The sequence below is a fragment of the Fringilla coelebs genome, assembly GCF_963513975.1.
Source record: "Fringilla coelebs genome assembly, chromosome: Z".
Taxonomy (NCBI): domain Eukaryota; kingdom Metazoa; phylum Chordata; class Aves; order Passeriformes; family Fringillidae; genus Fringilla; species Fringilla coelebs.
In genome coordinates this window covers 17,557,154-17,570,255 of record NC_140031.1, presented here as the reverse complement: position 1 = coordinate 17,570,255, position 13,102 = coordinate 17,557,154, and the positions used below count along the sequence as shown (strand labels likewise).

Here is a 13,102-nt window from a genome sequence, read left to right as displayed (position 1 = left end):
CTACATGCCTAATCGTGCCTAAGGTAAAGAGGATTTTTTTTTTTTTTTGTTTTGGTTAAATATTCTTTGTGGTCCTCCACTGCTTGTTTTCCATACAGCCATTTCTTTCAGAGAGTATTCATCCCTGTACACAAACAGATTGTGCAGATGCTGTATGTGCGTTAAGGATAGAGGAACAGGATTTAGAAATGGGATTCTATCATTTTATGGTGATTTGCATCCAATTTTGAAATTTTGAAAAAAAATTTTGCTGTTCAAATAACTAATTTTGGTTTGTGTTGTGGGTACCTTGACGTGCAATAGCGTGCAGCATTGTGCAGCTTAGTATTGTGTCCTGTAGGTATTACAGTAAGCCAAAGGCATCCTCTTTGGTGGAAGAGGTGGGAGTAAAATCTCCATGCCTTGAGGATATCTTAATTCTAGGAAGATATCCAGTGTGTGAGGAAGTGAGGGAATCGTGTGAATGTGTAATTTCCTTTTCTCCATATTCCCAAATATTCCCTCTGCACTTGCACTCCCTTGAAAGCACCTCCTTTTCTGCTTTCATGAAATGCAATTTATGCTCTTCTGACTTGTAAAGCTGTCCAGAGAAGGTGTATAGGGGCAACTGTTGCTTACTGGGATATAAAGAAAAATTTGATAATTGTGCCAGTAGCAGCAGATTGAGCACCTCAGTGGTTGTCACTGAACTATTTACGCAGTCATGGTTTTGGCATTCTTCTTGAAGTGCCACAAACATGAAGATGAGAGGAATCCTGCCTTGCTCTCCTTCATTCAGCAATCCTTCCTGGAAGCTACAAAGTCAAGGCAGTAGTCATTGGCCAAGGGAAGTGCATAACCTTCTAACTTCCTGCATGCCCGTTCCTCTCTATGCACTTCTCTTTGGAAATGTGGGGGTATGATCATCGCCAGTTTGTTTTGGTTTTGTAATGTATTTTGTATTCCTTTTTGCCAGCTGGCTTGCCTTTTGCAATTCTCAGTTCACGACGTACCCCCTTCCAGAGAGGCGTTTTCTGTAGTGATGAATCCATCCGGTATCCATACAAAGAGGACACCATTTCTTATAAATTGTTAGCAGGAATAATTATTCCTTTCAGTGTAATTGTTGTAAGTTAAACTTTTCTTCATTGCTTTTTATTTCAGTGGGGGTGGGGAAGAGGGAGGAGGGGTAATCTGTTAATACAGGTTTACAAAACTATTCTGTAAGATTCCTCAACCTTAAAATTATGTCCTTAGGCCAGGTGCTAAAGCAGTAGAAATGGTGGTCTGACAAGAATAACTAAAAGGTTTTCCTTAACTGAAGTCAAACAGCTAGAATTATAGAACAGAAAAATAGAATTATGAACAGAAAAATAGAACTATGGTGGCTTAATTCTATAATCTGAGAGATAAAAACTTCTTACCATATTTGTTAAAAATAACACTAATGTGTTGTGACTGTCACAATTCTTTGTATTTCAGGACCTGCTAGTTTCAGAATATTATTGTGCATGATCTATTTAGTCAGTATTTTTTATCTGCCACAAAATCTTTGGGAGTATTTCTGTGTGTAGAAGTGTAACAGCAGATACTAGTTTATTTAAAAGAAAGATTATGGCTTCCAGTCAGATGTTATCAAACACATAAATAGAATTAAAAAGAATAAGTAGGTGTGGAGTTTTCCCCTGGATGTTTTCCTGAAGATCAGGATAAAACTCTGGGCCCATTTGCATTTGAATTACTGCAGGGGCTCACTTTTATACTGCACCTAACCTGGCTGAAAACAGAGTACTTTTCTTCTTTCCTCGTCTTCACACCAGATCAGTGAGCTGGACAGATTGTCTCTGGGACTACAAATTTGGGATCTCTCTCTGACCACAGCTCCTAGGTCAGCTGAACTGTCTCAAGCATATAGGTGCTCTCTATCCCTAATATTTAATTATATGCTGTCAGCTGAGCTAACCTAATATCTTACTGTGTAGGAACAAAAGTTGAGGTCCTGCTATTACCCTGTCTGTTGCCACCTCTTGTGGCTTGTCTGAGCCAGGATCAGCTGGTGAAATTCCTTAGCCTGGCAGAAAAAAGCAGCTTTCCTTGACTACATGGAGTGCAAATGGCTCTTGGAAGAATACCAGTGCTGATGCAAAAAATAGCTAGGATGTGTCCTCACGAGCAGAGGGGGCAGTTGGACCTCTTCAGTTACCCATTTCATGTCCTGAGTCTGATGGGACTGCACTGCAGTTCCTGCAATGGCCCTGCCACAGAGGCCTCAAGATCCCTGTCCAGATGTGCTAAAAAGATTCAGTCTCCACTGATGGTTCTGTTGGGTGGCATCCAAACTCATCAGAGCCACACTTTGAGCACAGTTTAAACTTCCTTATGCCAAAGAAGATTTTTAGGCATATAAATATTTATTCAAGTATATTTAGGAGCCAAAAATGAAAAGGCACAGCTAAAGGTAATCCTCGGTATTGACAAGCTGTTTCTCTGGCCTAATGGATTTCAGTCTGGAGGGATATTATGATAATTTAACTCTGCCTTGCATATGGACTGATGGATTTTTATCAAAGTTTCAGCATAAAGGTCAACTTTCAGCTCATATTTGCTTTTGGGTGGATTTTTTTTTTTTGTTGTTGCAAGTGTAGAAATATGTTCTGAGAATCGAAGCTGTGACTTGCCAGTTTTCCCTTTTCTTGGAAAAGCTCCTTCAAAAACTTACAGAAATGCTTCTGAAGCAGATGAAATTTTGGGTGGAGGGAGGATTTGTGTGTTTTGTTAACTGGCAAGTGGCTTATGCTAAAGGCTCCTGCCTTTAAGATAAGATTTTTTTTTCACCCTGTTACTGCCTTTGGGTAGTCAATATTACTTGAGAGCATCAGTGCTTGGTCAAAAGTCCATGTAGTTTATTTCATTTCTAGAGCAGCTAAAACAGCTGAGTGGGGAAGAACAGAATGGAGCATGGGAAGGTTTGATGTATTGCCCTCAGTACTTGGCTACCAGCCATTTGCAGCTCAGGGACTTCCTGAGTCAGAAAAGGCTCCACTACATATAGTTTTTAAATGGATGTATTCCCTTTGAATTGATCCCATCTCCATTTGAGCCCATATGAATATTTAGCTAACTGAGTTTCTTTTGCAACATCAGGGAATATCTTTTTGTTGTGAAATCAGGCTTTTCTGTCAAGATTGCTTCATAGTCAGATGGTAAAAGCAAATATTGGTGTCCTTTACTCAATGCTTAGTCAGATTATTGAAGATGAATATTCTTTGATGTCTGTCCAGTGTAGTAATTGCACTGACATCAACTAATTTTTTGGTACCTGAGATAAGTGACCTTCTTGCAGGTTTTGCAGCAATGTTGTTTGAAAGGGATTCATTATTTACCTGTCGTGGCTATTTGTGCTCAGTCATCGTACTTAAGAGGTTATTTTCTGGATTAGGTGTCTATGTACTTTACTGAAAACTTTCTCAGCTTTAGTCCATGTTCTGTTATTTCTGCTTCAGCCCATGATTGGGTATGGTGGAGGGTGTAAAGCTTCATTGTCACCCATCTGGCAGTAAAGCTTCATTCTCGCCCATTGTCTGTTTGCCTTCATGTGCAAAGCTGACAGGCTGTCACTCCATGTGCCTGGGTGGCAGTCTCTAAGTAATGGCTTCATTCACCACAACTCAGCTTTGCTAGGGTCCAGGACCCAGCATCTCAAGTGACAGAGAGAGACATAATTATAATTTTCTCATGATTTTTCAAGGTAACTTTACATACATACATCCAGTCCTCCACATATCTGATCATCTGTATTAATTGATCCTTTTTGTACAGAGTGGGACCAACTAGTTCAATATCCAAATTATCTAGAGTGAAGTTCTGTATCTGGCATAAGGAAGAACTTGCTTTCTGCATAAGATGAAGTTGCAAGAAAACAAAATTAGATATGCTTTCTTGCCAGCACTTGGTACATGTATCTTGGACATGCAGGGTGAAAAATCCTTGGAAGGACCTCAGTAAGACCTGTCTTTTCCTACCCTCATTAGTTTTCTTTTCTCCCCAAAGGTTTTAATTTCCATGAGGAATAGGAAATTTCTTGGTTGAAACATCTGGCCTTTCAGATCTGGATATAAAGTCTCAAGCCTTCAGAACAGTTTCTGGTTTCATGAAAAACCCAACAAGCTTTGAAAAATTTTACTCAGTAGAAGTTAGTTGAAGAAGGCTCAATGTAAAATGAAGTTATGCAGAAGGAAATGTTTCTAATTAGGGCCATACCAAGTAATAGAGTTAAATGTTATTCCGAGAAGGCTTTGTTTTAATAAGTATTCTGCAAATAATACAGTTAAGTTCAGCATGAGGGAGGGTAAAGTAAAAAGGTGTTTCTCTTCTATGTGAAAGTGTTTATAATGTTTAGACATGGTTACTGCTGACTCTTGGAAAACTTAAATTTGCAGCTTAATGTTTGTAAAAAAAATAGTTTCTGAAACTATGTGTGGGTATTAACAAAAATTGCATAATACTTTTCTTTTAATGTTATTATCATTAACTTGTTCTCCTTATTTCTTTTTCAGATAATCGTAGGAGAGACTCTCTCGGTCTTTTATAATAATTTGCACTCAAATTCATTTGTCAGAAATAACTACATAGCCACTATTTACAAAGCCATTGGGACCTTCATTTTTGGGGCAGCTGCTAGCCAGTCGTTGACAGACATTGCCAAGTACTCCATAGGTAGACTGCGTCCTCACTTCATTGCTGTGTGTCAGCCTGACTGGACACGGATAAACTGCAGCCTGGGCTACATTGAGAACTTCACTTGCCATGGGGACAAAGCAAAAATCAATGAGGGAAGGTGAGTCTGACTAACCTAGTGTCCTTGGTTGTATAATATTTTGTTAGCCTGGGGCAGTGAGTTTGGCCATGCTGCAGTTCTTGTGTTTCTCCTAGAATAAATTTATTGTAATGAATTTTAAACATTAAACCCAGTCTAGACCCTGGTTTTGGTTTTTTTTTCCAATTTGTGAAAGCTTGTTATATTAACATAGAGATAAATGCCTGATTGTGTGTTTGTTTCTGCTTATGGGTGATTGTCTTTTTTTTCAGTTTCAATTGGCTTTTATTTGTGTTTCTGAAATGTTTGTGTCCCAATGAAGAGAATTTGAAATCTACCTTAGAAATTTCATGTAGAATAGCAAAGGAAGTGTTTTCATTTTGGCATGAAAGCAAAAACTGCACATCCATTTAAATATATGCAGGACTATTAAAATCACTGTATTACTTTTTCTCATTATTAAGAAGTTTTAAATCTTGAATACTTATCTGCCAGCAAGATTGCTCAACTGCAGCAAGGTACTGTGGAAACAGGAATAAAGCCTCTTTCTTCGCTTCAAACTTGAGTTGTTGTGCTATAAACTCAGTTTTTGAATGCTGCTGGAAATGTTAGAAATATGTTCAGAATAATTTGAATGGCTTGAGTGACTTTACCTTTACAGACACTTCTTTTTCCAGAAGTTCTATACACCATCTCAGTTAGAACATCTCTCTTTGTATGGTTTTTAAGTAGATGCGTGTAATTGTGCTCACTGTCCTGTGTGCTCCTTTACTCTTCTGGCATGTTTTCCCTATAATTTTCCAGTAGCATGCATGGTATTTTTCATTAGCCATAGGAAAACGTTGATGAAATGTGAACGGCTGTTGGTGTAGAGGAGCAAGTGCATGGATAGGCAGCAGAACAGTACACTGGGTACATGTGGCAGGGGATACAGGGGTGGCTTCTTAGAGAAGCTACTATGTACCACAGAGCCAGTGCCAGCCAGCTCCCAGTATTCAGTTTAACTTCTTCAGGAGTCTGAAAGTGCTTCTTAAGTAAAGAGGAGTGTGGAGAAAATTTGAATTGTTTGTGATGACTGAAATGGTCCTGAAATAGTCTTTCTGGGTTTTGGGGATGCTGGAAAAACAAGAGTTAGCACATGCTTAAATAAAAAAAAACAGGTGTTTTTGTGTATGAGAATAGAATAGTGGAGCAATGGCATAGTGATTGATTATCTTGTATTCTTCCCTGTGTTTTGACATCTCAGACTTCTATATTGGAAGCAAGATTTTTTGTCATCTCTTTACTGATCAGCTATTATGTTTGTATTTCCTGCTACTGTCATGTTCTCCTTTTCTGTTGCTACTCTTTCCCCTTTAGAGTGATGTGAGAGGGCTCTCCTGTTTGTTCAGAGCTTGCCTTGAAGTACTCACTTGAATGTGTACTTGCTTGTGAGGCTTCTGCTGTCAGGTGAGACTTTTGCATGCACAGGAAGCTGTAAACAAGAAGGTAGCAAGCGGTCAAAGAAGGATTGGATAGCTTAAAGTGGGATATTGTCCTGTAGAGGTGTATGACCTGGATGCAGGGATCCAGTAAATCTTCCAGGGTTTCTGATGGTCCTGGGCCCTGTGCCCACACAGAGGCCGAGTGCCCAAGGGCTTTAACCTTTCAGTTAATAGCCCACTAAGAAGAGAGAGGTGAATTGCAGGGAGTTTTTTACAGGAAGCTGGAAGAGGTCAGTAGTCTCTCAAGCTGTAACCCAGAGATTAATTTCTATATCAGTTGACAAAATTTTTAGTGGCACACCTAGTACCATCTACTTCTGTTTGCATAGGTTAAATAGGCAGGTAGAAATGTAAAGGAAGAATGGAAATAGGACAGTCATAGTGTTGCATGTAAATCATGCGTTCTAAATTTAACCTATTATTCCCCTATAGTAGTAAAACTTGAGATTGCATTTGAATGTTTTTAAAGATTCATGCTTGATTGTACAGTCAAAAAGACAAATCTAATATTTTATTTCACTGAAAACAATGCGAACAGTGTAAAAATTCCTTGTGTGCTTCCATTATTCATATTGTATTTTGTGATTATCTTTTCCCTTCTCATTTTTTCTTACAATTTTTTATTAATGAAAAGTATAAAATAGTTTCAGTATGAAGCATCCCTGGGTAGATTAGACTTCTTGTTCTGAAATACAATAAGTGTGTGTGTTGAAGAGATGCGTGTAAGATGAAAGCTTCTAAAGTATACTTTGGAAATTGTACAGAACTTAGGTAATCAATGAGTGCTTTCATTTCCTCCTTAAGAGTAAAACTCGAAGAAGAAACATTTTAAGTAGTTTATTTTTTCCCACATGAAGATTAAGGAATAAGCTGTATAAGTTCTTTATAGTACTGGGATGTGTATGTTTGGTTCAGTGTGGATACAGAACACCGCTTGCAGGAACTTCTGGAAGACTAACCTCAAGAAAACAGCCAGTGTTTCTGAAAGCCCCTAAGTTTTATGGTTGGAGGCTGATAATGTTTTAGGCAAACATATTGAATATTATGTTCCAGTATTGTTTCATGTAAATCTGATGTTTCCAACTCTTTGCCCACGTTTACTGTATTATAACATGGGGGCATGAGAGAAAAACAGTAATTTGTTTTTATTGTTCAGCGGCAGCAACTGTATTACAATACATGCTTGCCTTATTGGGAGTATTAATCAATGGATTTAGGATTGATTGTCTAAATGATTAAAGTGCCCATGAGTTACAGTTAGTTTCAGAAGGGTTTCTGTGAGAAACAAGCCTCACTTTTTAAAAGTTTTTTTAAAGGTTTAATAAGGGATAAAAGGGACAGTAAACAGTGCGGGGTGCATAGACATAGCTAGAGATACGCCAGTGAATTGTAACAGCTCTTCTTATATACCTTTCCTATTGCGTTGGTCAAATACATATTCATAAAAAATATACATAATCAAACATTTATTTGAACTCATTTACATGTTCTGGGAATTCTTTAGCTTGGTTCAACCCTTGGCTTGCTTTCTAGATACATGCAGTAATGTGTATTATCTTTTTGAGAGTCATGTGTAACTTCCTCACCATGGCTCCTGTTGCATATTTTCAGCAGGTGACAGTTATCAATAGTCAAAGGGTCAGCGGCAGGAGTCCGTATCACATCCATTCCTTGAATATTACCTGACTATGCAGTTTTAGTTCTTTCCACAAGTACTTTTAATCAACATTAGCTATTTTATAAATATATCTGAAATATTCTCATTATTGTCGCTTAGTTACAAAAATAGAAATCTTAGTTATATTTTACAGCCACAGCTACTTCTGTAAAAGCTGACATTTTGTGATAGCTAAAACTATAATATATATTTATCATGCTGTTCACAAACTAAAATATTATCTATAAATGATGTTCTGAGAATACAAGCTACATAAGGGCCAGAGCATTGGCCACAAACAGCTGACAAATTATAAAGTATCAAAAGCAGTTAAATGTGATTACAAACTGTACTGTATCAAAATTGTTAATAATTTGCAAAAGCCAATAGATAATAGCAGAAGCTAACAACTACTCAGTTATTTATAACAGCTTCACTTTTCCAACCTGAGGTTAATAAAACAGTTTTTGTGGACTGAAGTATTTTGTTTGCTATACATCGTGCTGAATACAATCCAGTCCTTTTCAGGTTTAAATACCTTAGGCTCTCCTTGACAACTTTATAGTATGTATGCACTTTGCTTTGCTGAGCCAGTAGTAGTAATCAGAGGATCACAAACACAGTGGTGTGCTTGGTAAATATGATTCATATTTGTTGAAAAATACATGTAAGAGTGGGCACATATACATCCAAGTTTGTAGCACTTAAAGGTCTCTAAAATGCTCGTGACAATCACTATAAGAAAATTCTAGTTAAATATTAACATGCCCTTTATTTCTGTACCTCTTTGTAAGGCAGTCCATTCCGCAGGCTATGTTTGTCATTTAATTTAAGCTAGACACAGAAGCTTGCAATGTGCTACTGAATGGCACGTTCCTGGGGTGAGTGACATACTGAAGTGCCATCTCAAGCTTTTATGGAGATGTTGCTAGCTTTGCTGTCAGCTGGTTTTGTATAGAGCCATGTAGTTTTCCTTCTAAATAATTATTAAGAGCAGTAACTCAATAAAGATGCCTGACCTGGCTTGTTTTAGTTACAGAAAATTAAATTTGATATAGAAGCACAAGTTTTAGTGTCTGCAAATGAAGGGAGATCAAAGTCATGGTGTTCTGTTGTCACTGGTGCTTGCAATTAACATGTCACTTTAAGTGTGCTGGTATATACTTTAATGCTGCTGAATTGCCTTTAGGGTAGTTTCCTTAGCACCTATAAAGATAATGACTAGTCAGCTGGCTGTTTCCCCTTTCAAACAGGCAAAGCAGGGCTCAGTAAAATAGGTAGGTGTGCCAGGCTATAACCCTGATAAAATGGTGGTGTGAGTGAGCCCTGTTTACTAATCTCTAACCTCTTTGGGTTTTGCAGCTTTCATTTTTTCTTCTCTTCCTTTTCTTCTGGCTTTCCACTGCATACCTTTGCTTGGCCTTGAGTAGATTGGCAAAATACCCAAATTTCTCAAGGGGAAATAGGTAGATAGGATACATGTTGGCTTTTCCCTAGGTTATTGTTAGCTAAGGCATTTTTCCCAAACCTGTCTGCTCTAACCAGTCCATGGCAGATTGCCATATGTCCTGTTTGTTAGATTTCCTGCATCCAGACGACTGAACAGGAACCACAGATGTTCTGCAGCAGCTCTGAATTAGTATTTCAATATTCAGTATTCAATATTTCAGTATACTCACACTCTGGTGAGTATACTTTGCTCTAGTTGCTGGTTGTCTGAAATGAGTGTGTGAACAGTGAGGCTTAAGAGTCTAGTAGAGTAACAAAAGAGAACATCAAGCGCTGCTCTTCTCCTCTAGTATGCGAACACTTGATTGGTCTGTGTTATAAATGATCAAACCGGCAGCCAAATTTATAAAAGAAATTAATAGAAACTATAAAAGAAATTACTATTTATAAAAGATTTACTAGATCAATAACAAAATAGAATTTGGAAAAACCACCACGGCCAAGGCAGCGTCAGTTCTGGAATTTGGCTCTGGGTGAACCTGGATCTGACTGACAGAGTGCCAGCGTCTCCTCAGTGGTTCACCCCAACTGTCTCATACAGCCAGCTTATATCCCGTGTATTCTGCCTGATGAAGAAATGACAGAAGGTTCTTTTGTGTCCCTTCACATGTATAACTGGGACCATACAGATACAAAAGCCAGTCCAGGTGTCCAAATGGCTGTCTGAACTTCTTCAGAATAGCCTTCTTTCACATGTGACAGAGTGGTGCCGGTGCTCGGTGCTCGTGTTGGTAGATGCAATCTGCTCCAGGTGCAGGTCCTACTGAAAGGCTTCAGACATTCCTGGGAAGTCAGCACTCATGGCCCAGGAAGGTTTCATTCTTAAGGTAACGGACTTGATATTATCTTAATGATGTCCGGGAACTAATTGAATAGAAAAAAGACTGCTCCTAGCCAGGATGGTCAAAGACATGAGTTAGATTTTATAATATTTTATACACATATATAGCATGAATTAACTCTAATATATATAACAGTCTGGAATAGGCTTATTTTTAGCATCTTGCAGAGGGGGAAAAGAGACAACTTTATAAGGTATTTGTTCAGTTAAGCTAAAATATGTTGTGTTCAAGATTTCAAGACAGTGATAGAGTGTCTTCTCACTCTGTCTTTGGAGTGTACTGAACCATGGTGTGACAATATTAAGTGGTGGCTCCCAACTCATTTTGGCAATCAGGAATTGCTAATTCAACATTGGTTGCCTTTGTGTAGAGAAGCATTTGTAATCTCCAGGAAGCAGGCTCTGGAATCCAGGGAACACACTTGACTAGATGGACCTAACTTCGTAACAGTGTTAGTTGTCATCTTAAGCAAAGAATGAGTATTTCCTCGTGGTTGTAAAATTTAATCTCAAAAGATTACATTTAAAGATTTAAATAAAGGTTCTGTTGATATTTTTTTGAGGCGATTGAATGTTGAGTAATGATGATAGGTGTTTCTCTCCAGTTTTATTAGTTCTTTCTACAAGAAATAAAAACTAAAACAAAATAAAACAAAGCTCCCTGAGCCTTCCCAGCAAAGAAGGAGTCAAAACTGAACAAAAACTCTACAAAATCTTTGAAGAACCCCCAAACCAAACTTCTGGTATTGACAAGTTATGTGTGATTCAAAGAATATTTGAATTAGTCTTATTTAATTTTCAAACAATGTAGCAGGTACTATATAGAGCTTATGGTATTTTTAGAACTTACTTTAGGATTGTGTATAAACACTCACTTTGGTGAGTGTGTATAAATATGTATAATTTTATAAACTTGACAGTACAATCTGCATTTTAAAGCCTTGTGGAAAGGTCAGGTGTATTGAATCTGATACTATTTACACTCACATATCCACAAAATGTTAAAAATAAGTATTGTGGGATGAAGTATGCTGTAGTCTTACTCAGTGTCTGCTGAATAATTTCACAGGGATGATAATATACTAGGGTGTAATTATGTATTAGTTAGTGCTCATGCAAATTATGCCTCCCTAGAACTTCAAAGCTTTAGAGTATACTTCTTTTAATTTTCTCATTTTAAAATAATTTCCTGCAGTAATAATGAAGGCAAAAAAATAAAGCAAGTTTACAATGTCTGTATTCAGTAAGGAATGAGAAACATAAATTTGCTAATGCTGTGTTGAATTAACAACCCTTGAAAGCAAAGTGCTCTTATTTCATGTGTTCCTCTTCTTCCTCCTCTTCCTGGTTTTCTGTTGTGCCGCAGTGGCTGAAACAGACTAACTGGGGCAAATCCACTTAGTAGATACAAGTTTAAGAATCAATTCAGATACCTGGTTATTGTGTTATAAAGTTATTCTTCATAGTTTTTGATTAATGTGAGATAAGTATTTTTATACCAATGATGGTGAAAGCTATTTAAGCTATTTTAAAAAAAATTTATAAAATGTCGCTATAAAAATATTAAGTTATTCCAGAAAATAAATATGCTGGCTTCTCTTGTTTCTTCTAAAAGATCATTTTTTACCCTTTTGAGTATATATTTTGAGTTACCTTCCCTCCATTATTATAATGTCCACATCGTCTTGAAGATTGTGGAGGTCTTGTTACAGTGATTGGCAAGAATGGGTTAAATATTTCATTCATGTGGGGATAGTTGTGGAGCTTTGATAAAGCCCTGTGAATACTCATTCATTTTTTTAACCGTGGGAGGGACACACTGGCTTCTTTGCATGGCTTTTTAAAGGTATCTCGATGATGAAGGCAGATGATGCCAAGCCTTCCTCAGCACCACTGGATGTGTGTCTCATGGACTCATGGGCTTGTTTTGCTTTTTACTAATCCTGCTAAGATCCTCTGTGGCTGGGTACTACCTCTCCTTGCTGAACTTTTCTACCAAGCATGAGGACCTGAGAGGCTGGTGAAGATCTTTCTATTTGCCGACCTTCTTTAATGCATTTGCATTTTGTTTTTATGCCTCTGCAGCTGTACCTTATGGTGAGTTAAAAGGAGAAGGGTCGACGTATGGCTTAATTTCTTGAAACCTTCAGTTCACTAACTTTTACTCTGAAGTTTATTTGTTGAGCTCTCATTTAAGATGTAGATTTGGACGCCTTCCTGTCTCTTAAAACACCTACTGTTGAGGTATTGCTGGCTTGCTTTGGTTCTTCTTTTGAGATGAAGATATGAAGGCTTTCTGTTACATTCATATATAAGATCTGGATCTTATAAAGCCAGATGTTCCCTTGTGATGTAATTTTATTATCCTTTCGGATTGCAACTAAAAAATATGGATTGAATTTCAAACCTGGGTAACTGCTGGGTCCAGTTTTTGGGGTTTTAAAAAAATATAATAAAACTTAGTCTTCAGGAATGCAATTCCAAACCTTATTTCACATTTTGGAACTGATATATTGGTACAACCTCCATAACAATGCAGTTTCAGTGTTGTACAAGGAGACAGTTGAGGTTTCTGTGTCTGAAAGTGGAGTGGGCAATATGGCAAGAAGATGCATGTAGCAAACATACCCCCCCAATTATTCTATGCCCTTTAAATGGAGAATGTGGGACAATTATACATACTTAGCAGGGCAGCCTTTTTGTTCCAGGAGTGTTAAGTGCTTAAGTATCCTGCTCTTAGACGTGGAACAGATGGGAGGCTGTAAGCATAACACGTTCTTCCTTAGTCAATACACTGCAAAGCTGGGAGTGGGAAG

The 13,102-nt window shown here is 37.7% G+C and overlaps 1 protein-coding gene across 2 annotated transcripts in view; it reads left to right on the top strand.

Moving 5' to 3' along the window:
* Nucleotides 1-13,102, top strand: part of PLPP1 (phospholipid phosphatase 1) — a 63,457-nt gene that overhangs the window by 27,396 nt on the left and 22,959 nt on the right. The window contains exons 2-3 of one of the 2 annotated variants that reach the window (XM_084225823.1): nt 956-1,107; nt 4,536-4,816. In XM_084225823.1, the coding sequence (XP_084081949.1) occupies nt 956-1,107; nt 4,536-4,816 (433 nt within the window). The remainder of the gene's footprint in view (nt 1-955; nt 1,108-4,535; nt 4,817-13,102) is intronic. The other variant, XM_084225822.1, reaches the window with a different exon arrangement.